Source organism: Aegilops tauschii, chromosome 3 (genome assembly GCF_002575655.3).
Source record: "Aegilops tauschii subsp. strangulata cultivar AL8/78 chromosome 3, Aet v6.0, whole genome shotgun sequence".
In the NCBI taxonomy this organism is placed as follows: domain Eukaryota; kingdom Viridiplantae; phylum Streptophyta; class Magnoliopsida; order Poales; family Poaceae; genus Aegilops; species Aegilops tauschii.
The window spans coordinates 399,925,402-399,934,597 of NC_053037.3; the positions used below are offsets into that span (position 1 = coordinate 399,925,402).

At 48.2% G+C, this 9,196-nt stretch overlaps 2 protein-coding genes across 2 annotated transcripts; one reads left to right on the forward strand and one right to left on the reverse strand.

The window, feature by feature from the left end:
• Positions 1–246: 246 nt before the first annotated feature.
• LOC109772574 (protein STICHEL-like 4) lies at positions 247–6,025 on the forward strand. Its single transcript, XM_020331255.4, has 6 exons — positions 247–2,067; positions 2,449–2,668; positions 2,864–3,322; positions 3,747–4,377; positions 4,812–4,872; positions 5,679–6,025. Exons 1-6 carry the CDS (start codon positions 382–384, stop codon positions 5,775–5,777), a joined length of 3,156 nt encoding a protein of 1,051 aa, XP_020186844.1. The 5' UTR covers positions 247–381; the 3' UTR covers positions 5,778–6,025.
• Positions 6,026–6,132: 107 nt separating this feature from the next.
• Positions 6,133–8,095, reverse strand: LOC109772575 (uncharacterized). The gene is made up of 6 exons (XM_020331256.4): positions 7,650–8,095; positions 7,206–7,361; positions 6,986–7,118; positions 6,857–6,896; positions 6,599–6,707; positions 6,133–6,509 (listed from the first exon to the last, which is right to left on the reverse strand). The coding sequence occupies exons 1-5, from the start codon at positions 7,950–7,952 to the stop codon at positions 6,620–6,622; spliced, it is 720 nt and encodes a 239-aa protein (XP_020186845.1). The 5' UTR covers positions 7,953–8,095; the 3' UTR covers positions 6,133–6,509; positions 6,599–6,619.
• Positions 8,096–9,196: the final 1,101 nt, after the last annotated feature.

Here is a 9,196-nt window from a genome sequence, read left to right on the forward strand (position 1 = left end):
CCGAGGCCGAGCCGAGCCGAGAAAGGCCAATCCATTGCCCCCGTTCCGCCCCGTGCCGTGGGAGATCCATATGCCCCGGCGACGCGGGCGCGATCCCCGAGAACACCGCCAGTTCCCACACACGGCACGAGACGAGGCCACTCGCCAGCCCACACCGCCACCCACCCCCTCCCCCGCCCTCTCCTTCCCGTGAAACCCCGCAGCCTCCAACCGAAAAGGCGAAATCTCCGAGCCATACACTAGCTACCGCCACAATCACTCGCAGTCGCGGCACACACACCCACGCCCCGACGCCCAGATGGCCTAGCGCAGCGCACACAGGGGAGTCAGCGCTTCTCTCGCGCCTCGATCCCAGCGCTCGTGCCGTACGTGCGTGACGCAATGCCGGCGCCGGACCGCGCCGCGGGCGGCCACGCGCACCTCACCAACTGCGTACACCTGCGCCACCACGGGGGAGGCGGCGGCGGCGGGCCCGCGTCCTCCTCGCGCCGGAGGCGGAGCCCCGCGTCGGCGGCGCTGATGCGCGACCTCCTCGCGCTCCAGCGCTCGCGGGCGCGGACGCTCCGGGACCCGTCCACCCGCCGCTCCGTCGAGTCCTCCTCCAAGGTGGCGGCAGACCCCGACCCCTACACCACCGACGACCGCGACGGCGGCGTCGATCTCCCCGCCAGGTCCCGACGCGGCGCCAAGGCCAACGGGTCGCTCAAGACGCTCCTCGACCAGCTCGCCGACAACCCCCACCCCAAGCCGGCCAGGCGCCCCCGCCGCCGCTTCAAACGCGGGGCCGGAGCCGGGGTCACCCGCCGCGCCGGCGGCGCCAGCAAGGCCCCAGATCGCGCCGCCGCCGCGCTCTCCCTCAACTCCAGCTCCCAGGAGGCCGTCTGCGGCAACAAGTACCTCTTCCGCGACGGCGACGAGCTGCGGCAGCATGTGCCGCAGGACTCGCGCAACGTCTGCGGCATCCCGTGGAACTGGTCGCGCCTCCACCACCGCGGCAAGTCTATCCTCGACCTGGCCGGCCGCAGTCTATCGTGCGGGCTCTCCGACCCCAAGTCGGCGCCGGGGCGCGAGCCCGAAGCAACGGCCTCCGCCTCCGCCTCGCGCGCGCACCTCAGCGGTTCACACTCTCTTTTCCCGGTCAAGTCCGAGAGGCTGGCTTCCTCCACCAGCTCCGACTCTGACGCTTTGCCTCTGCTCGTCGAGGCGGCCACCTCCGGTGCACGCAATGGCATTGGCGGCATGACTGGGAGCTACTCCGGGGAGCTCGGGCTATTCTCTAACCGGAGCAGCGGGATGGATTCTGACCTCTTGTCCCAGGCGCGGTCTGGGACACGGGGCTCTCTGCGAAGCCGCAGCCGGCACCGGAGTCTCACACAGAAGTTCGCACCGAGGACGTTCAAGGACGTCGTCGGGCAGAGCTTGGTGGTGCAGGCGCTATCCAACGCCGTCCTAAGGAGGAAGGTCGGGTTGGTGTATGTCTTCTATGGGCCACACGGCACAGGGAAGACATCATGCGCGCGCGTCTTCGCCAAGGCGCTCAACTGCCACTCTGCCGAGCACCCACGGCCCTGTGACTCGTGCATTTCGTGCATCGCGCACAATGTTGGCAAAAGCAGGAACGTGATGGAGATTGGGCCCGTAGGCAACATCGACATGGATGGAATTGCGGATGTTCTTGACAATGTCATGCTTTCACCGGCACCATCACACTATAGGGTGTTCATATTTGATGACTGTGACACATTGCCAGCAGACACTTGGAGCATCATCTCCAAAGTCATTGACCGGGCACCCCGTCGTGTGGTGTTTATCCTTGTTGGTCCCAACCTCGACCTTCCTCATATCATCCTGTCGAGATGTCAGAAGTTTTTTTTCCCCAAGTTGAAGGAGTGTGACATCGTCAACACATTGCAGTGGATTTCCACCAGTGAAACTCTAGATGCAGATAGGGATGCATTGAGGTTAATTGCATCCCGTTCAGATGGATCATTGAGAGATGCTGAGATGACTCTTGATCAGCTGAGTTTGTTGGGGCAAAGGATTTCTCTGTCTCTTGTCCAAGAACTCGTAAGATATTTTGCAAGCATCATTATTACCATCAACCCTTCTATCTTGAAAAGATATTTCGCAAGCATGATCATACCAGCAACATTTATGTTTTGAAAAACAAACTATATCATGTAGATTCAATACCTGGTTTCCTTCTGGTTTGAATGAAGGTGTCATCAACTAATAATTTAGTTGGGGTTTTGTTTGAACCTGTAATTTGTCAAGAAGTGAATGAGACATAGTATAGCAACTTCAGATGACACATATGATCGAAATATCACATAGTTGGAATACAGCTAAGGAACTCAGTGACCTAAGCCCCTGTCAGAATTTTAATGCTCCTTGGTTGCAATTCTTGTTTTGACAACAATATAACTTAGCTGCTTGTTTATGTCACAGGTTGGTTTGGTATCTGATGATAAGCTGGTTGATTTGCTTGATTTGGCACTATCTGCTGACACTGTGAACACGGTGAAGACATTACGAGACATTACAGAAACTGGAGTTGAGCCTTTGGCACTGATGTCTCAACTTGCCACGATAATTACTGACATCCTGGCTGGTTCCTACATATTTGCAAGAGATAGACCACGAAGAAAGTTCTTCAAACGTCCAACCTGTAAGCATCAACTTTTTTTTTTCTAACCATGGATAATTCAGAACAATCTGACACTATTTTCCTATCCTGGCTATCTCTGCTAAGACTATGAAGTCAATCGTCTGGTTGTCTGGTTGACATGTTTTTCTTCCGTGTTGCCTTACGGTTAATATTTTGCAACCACTTAATGTAGTGTTCTGGTATTACTAATTTCAGTGTCAAAAAATGATATGGAGAAACTACGCCAGGCTTTGAAAACACTATCGGAAGCTGAAAAGCAGTTGAGAGTCTCCAATGACAAGGCAACATGGCTTGCGGCTGCTCTGCTTCAGCTTGCTCCTGATAAGCAGTATATGGTGCCAAGTTCATCAACAAGTACGAGTTTCAACCATGGTGTATTGGACGGTTCCCTTCCTGGTAAGGATGTAGCAAGGCACTCCGCTATTGAGAATAATGGTAACATGGCAAGCACTTCTTACGGGGAAAGGAGAACCATTAAACATACATCAAATCACCATGGTTCGTCCACTGTTACCAAAGTGAACGAGCAATCCAAACATAGCAAAACTGAAAATGAAATGATCTGGCAAGCAGTGGTTGAGAGTATTCAGTCAGATACACTACGAAAAATGATGGCCAAAGAAGGAAAGCTAAGATCTGTCAGCCTAGGCACTGGTAAGCTTCAAAGTCTAACATCCATTTCAATTTTCAAATGACTAGTTTTTTCCTTTTGGCCTAGAAGATGAAATATATAGCTTCAGTACTCACAAAAACAGAGATGGCAAACTCCTGTAGTTAATGATTCAGTTTGCAGTCACTGGTTGTCCTCTTTGTATACAGATGAATTAATCAAATGAACTATGATTGGTCAATGGTTCAGCGCTGCCATGCCTCCAACTTGTACTCATGCTATGTTGAATTACTATCTCCTTGGAAATATGTTACTTCCTCCGATCCAAAATAAGTGTCGCAGCTTTGAACTAAGGTTAATTCAACTTTAGTTCAAAGCTGTGACACTTATTATGGATCGGAGGGTGTAATTGTTAGCTTGTTGTTCTACCAAATTGTTTTCTAACATCAGCTTCTTTTTTTCCTACAGGGCCGACAGTGCAAGTGATATTTAGCTCACGTGTAAATAAGTCCAACGCTGAAAACTTTAGGGGACAAATTATGCAGGCGTTTGAGTCTGTTCTTCATTCTGCTATAATACTTGAAATCCGATATGAATCAAAACATGATGCGGGAGCAGGTCATGATGAGAATGACACTGACATGATATCAAGGAGATCCTTCAGTAAACATAGTAGCCCGGTTTCTTCTGGAGGTGAAACCCTCGTCAGGAGGCTTAAAAAAGACAGGGTTGTCAAGGGAGCTAGTTCTACTAAGACCAAGTGGATGCAATCTGATCCCCACATATTAACAGAAGGCGAGATCATTGAAGTTGGACCTTCTCACATGCACAGGTATCCTGAAACAGATAATGGTGTTCGTAATATAAATGAAAGAAGAAATGATAATGCATGGGAAGAGGCTTTGTCATCACCAAACCAAGAGGGCGTGATGAAACAAGGAGGAAAAAATGGGAATAAACAGCGTCGACAGAACAGCATAGTAAAACGAAAGCTCTCACTTGCTCATGTTCTCAGTAAGGCGGAGGTTTGTTCCCAACGAGGAGGCTGGTCTAGACGAAAAGCTATGTCAATTGCAGAAAAACTGGAACAAGAGAATTTGTAAGTAACATCATATTACATCCTGTTCAAACAGCCTAAAACATAGGAGTAATACTTCAGCATCTGCATCTAAGAAATTAATACATGTCACTAAACCTTTACTCTGTGTATTGTAAAAATACAATAAAACAAAACAAATGATAAATCTTTTTTTTTTAAGATGCTTGAAGCTTTTGCATCTTCCCTAAAGATATATTCTACAAATTATAAATGGTGATATCACACACCAATAGTTAGTATTAATCGTCCGTCATGCATGGTGAGCAATCAATACTCTATACCAGCATGTATCATGAGAGCATTAAGAAATCATTTTTGTAACAACATAAATCGCCGCTTAAATATTCTATGTTTGAATTGATTTTGCCAATTATAGCTTTGTGATTTGTACTGCTCAGAGAACGATGTTTGATCGTGATATTTTTTATGCACAGGAGATTAGAGCCTAGATCGAGAAATATACTTTGTTGGAGAACGTCAAAGACTCGCCGGAAGGTAATATTCATGTCTGAGTTATGTTGAAACTGTGTGCCACTAAAATAAGTGCCACTGGGTCCTTTTTTTGCACCACTGAATACAATTGGAATGCGAACTTATATCAGTTTCCAAATTTAACTTATCATATGTGTATTGGTGAGGAGTTGCTTGCGTTTGTGGAACTACACAAACAAGCCATGATTGTATAGCTTGAAACATTTAGGCTGGGGCGCTGGGCCCCTTTTGAGCCAACACTGCCTAGCTGGATCTGATGCTCTCCTTTGGTCATACTCCCTCCGTCCCACAATATAAGATGTTATGGGACGGAGGGAGTACCTTTTATTACTTCCGCCCCGAATTAGTTGTCTTAGATTTGTCTAGATATGGATGTATCTAACACGTGTTAGATACATTTGTATCTTGACAGATCTAAGACAACTAATTTGGGACGGAGGGAGTAGAATAGAGGCCTTTTTCTCAAGATGAATATAACAATTTCTATGAGGAAACCAAACAAATTTGAAAAAGGAAATGGTAACATCAACGCAGTGCCAAAAAGAGGAACAACCTTGTTAGGTTGATTTTTAATGATACATTCTTGAGGAATTTTGAATATGTTTGGAACGGCTGTAGATTTTTAAGTGAATTAGCAACTGTGTAGTGATAAGGTATTTGAACACAGCACAGCTATGGTGTTTGCGCACTGGTAATGTGCATGAAAAATTAGCGTCAGAGTTTTTGAACCCTGCTTAAATTACAGTTTTTGTTCTTATGTTTATCATATATATGTTTCTGTCAATGCTAATCCAATCATTTTTCCACAGCTCTCGTCGTTTAGGGTCAGGACTGGAAGTGGAAGGTCACGAGCTATATCGCGGCTTATCCTGTGTGGAAGATGCATTTCCACAAAATCCCCAAGATAAAAGAACACTAGAAGTGGTAGTTTTACAAGCGTTTAATTTAGCATCCATAATTCATTCACTTTGTACCTTGTAGACTGTAGCTGTGTCAATTTTTAGGCTTTCTCTAATCTGTAAATTGTTTGTCATGTAAAAGAAAAATAGAAATGGCGTAGCGAATTCTTTTCTGTCAAATATGCTTTGTAATTCTTTTTGAAAGCCAACAGAGTCTGTACCAGAGGCTTCACTAATAAATGGTTTTCTAGTCGGCATAGCTCAGTATTATACTGTGAAAGAAGTGTCTTTGCTTAACAGTTTGTGATTAGTGAACCATGTCAGGAAAATATAATATTGACCACGAGAAGGGAAAACAATGCTATTAAAGATGCTGGAACCTGCTTCGATCTTCATTTTATTCTTTCTCGATCTTCATTTTCGAAAACGGAATTCAGATTCCTGGAGAATGGCACTTACAAAACTGTATTCAGAGGCCTGCACTAATGTCTTTGTTCAAGGTTACTGAACAAATGATACAGATTACAACACTTTCACCGTCAAACTAGAGCAACATGCTCATAGATGTTTAGAAAAAACTGTAATTTCTCCATCGACCGTATCCACATACTTATGGATCATCTGCAATCATGTCTGTCGACTCAAGAGACCACCACCAGAATTGCCCAAGGCACCACCGCCATACTACGTATAATAGGAAAGAAGCCCCTTCAGATCCTCCTCTGCTGCAGTTGAATGGATCTGAACAATAAGACGAGCCGATCTTTTGTTAAAATGCACCCCGCACTTACAGTAATCATCGGAGATTTTGAGTTGCAGCAAGAACTAACCTGAAGTTGAGAACTAGAAGTTCATTTGTTCATTGTGGTCGACAAATAGAAGTTCCAGAAGATGGAACAAGAGGACATGAAGGCAACACGAGCAGGCAAAGGAATCAACCTGGTATGCACAACATAAAGCATAATAAACGGCTGTTTAGATGAAGTGAAATACTGACTAAACTAGAAACTTTATACTACCCTAGGCTGGGATTAGAAAAATGCTGAGCTAAATTTTTAAAAGTAGATCCAGAAGTTAAGGGACTGTACCCAAAGTTAACAATCGATACTGGAATCCAAAATTTGAACCCTGCAATACCAGAATAGTGAGACATAACGTAACATGAGTTGTTTTCGTTCAAGCACAATGTTAAGAATACGCTTAGGCAGAAACAGTACCATCGAGAAGAGTGGGAAGGGCGTCATTCTGATACTTAGATGGCAATTCTGACAATTTTCCTAACCACAAGTTATTCCAGGCAAAAATTACAGAGATAACACATGGACCAAGAACAATCTGGTTCAGTAGGACCTGGAACGACAACAGACATAAAATATAGAATGTATCATGATCGAAATCCCCGAATCATCCGGTTACATGGGAGGGTGCATACCATACCTTAGCGGACAGAGTCGCGAGTGTTTGCTTGGGCATGCTTTTGTCGAGAAACTGATACCATGCATATGAGCCAGGACCATAGAGAAGAAATCCGTAAGATGCTATACGAAGCCCACGAAGCCAATCGTGGTTGAGCAATAGATCCGGCACAAGAGCCTGAAAGAAGGACACCGGCGCGTGCGAGAACTTAGTACAATCGTAAAGTGTCAGGTCATCACAGTGCATTGTGAGATTAGCTAACTTGTGGCATGGTGATGCACGGCTATGATTTAGTATACGCACACTACTGATTTGGATTTCACAGTTTGATCTACAATGACTGAAGTTGAAGGTGTTTCAGTTGCCGGAATGTTTACACAACTGAATCATAACCCAGTTTTATCCTATTAGGGCCTCCATTTTGATTACGGTTTCCAAAGGGAAATGAGATGCAGGAAAAAGGACCTTGCTGTCGGGTTCGGGGCCGCGTTTCCGGCGGTCGACGATGCGGCGGTGGACCTGCGCCATTGTGTCGCCGGTGAGGGTGAGGCAGGCGGCAGTCACCGCCTGCTGGAACGGGAATTCGAGGGGCCAGCCACGGCTTTGGCCGACGGAGTCCGACGACGACGACGAGAGCGGCTCCCGCGGGGGCCCGCGGCGGCGGCCGCGAGCGTCTTGGTTGCGGCGGCCGCGGCGGCGCGACTCGTTCTTGCGGCGGAGAGACGGGAGGTTCCACCACCACTCGCCGCCGCTTCCGATGGCTTTCATCTTTCCGCGGCGGCGGGTGTGCGGGGTGTTCCGAGGCGTGCGGCGGTGTGGGACAGCTTTGGTGAGATACGGAGCATGAGGAGGGTATTCACTCCCACCAATAGGTTTTGTGGCTCCGAGTCCTCTGGCCTGGTGTCGCTGCAAATGGGACCGGAGCAGCGTAAACACAGAGAGATGTTTTTGGGGCAAAGGAAGATGAGCTGTCTGAAGCTGCTCGACTAGACCTGTGGAAGCTCGACCAACTATTTTTTTTACAGCCGGGCTCGTCCGGTGATTGACCGTCAAAAAAACCCAATCTAGACAACTTCACGTACCGGCCTCGTATGCCTGGATTGACTCGCACCTCTCATATCCAGCCTAAATTTAGGATGAATATAGAAAGACCTGGGCGCGTCCGTCACGCCGGACCCGGCCTACGCTAGCCTATCTCGACCCCACATATATTCCTTCACATTTGTATCCCGGCCCAAACCCTAGCCACTTTACTCACTCCACTCCGCCTCAAGCTCTCTTCCGACGATCTCCGGCTTGGCAGGCAGCGGATCCGACTCCGATCAGTCCTGATCCGTCGACTCGGGCGTATGCGCCCGACCGAGTTCGGATTCGGTCTCACGGGAATTTATTGCCTCGGTGCAATGGGCGGTCGGATCCGCCGGAGCTGGAAGCTCGAGGTCCGTCTACCGACCATCTCCGGTGCGAAGGAGTATTAGTGCTACAAGGACGTGTGTGACCGTGGTAAGAAGTAGAGGGCGCGGGAGGTCGAGGCGCGCCTCGCTACCGACATGGCGGACGCGAAGGGAGTGGATGCGGTGGCGCACACTGCCCTGGAGGAGGAAGTCGTTCGTGCCCGCATCATACACGTGCCCTCGCCCGGAAGCAAAATGAAGGGGTTCGTGCCATGGTCGGACTGCTCCCCAAAGAGGAGGAGGATAGTAACGGGTCGAACAACTCCGGTGGTGAGCAGATTTGGCTTGATCCATTTTGCGTCTTCGAGCGCTACTTCCACGACAAAGGCGCATGCAAGGGCAAGGGCAGCCGTGGAGGATCTTTGTCCATAGCTGGTACTTCCTCCATCCAGAATTACTTGTCGTTCAAATGGATGTATCTAGCACCGAAATACTGTTGGAAAACGTAACATGCAATTTCAAAAAAATTCCTACGCTCAAGCAAGATCTATCTAGGAGATGCATATCAACGAGAGGGGGAGAGAGTGTCCACGTACCCTCGTAGACCGAAAGCGGAAG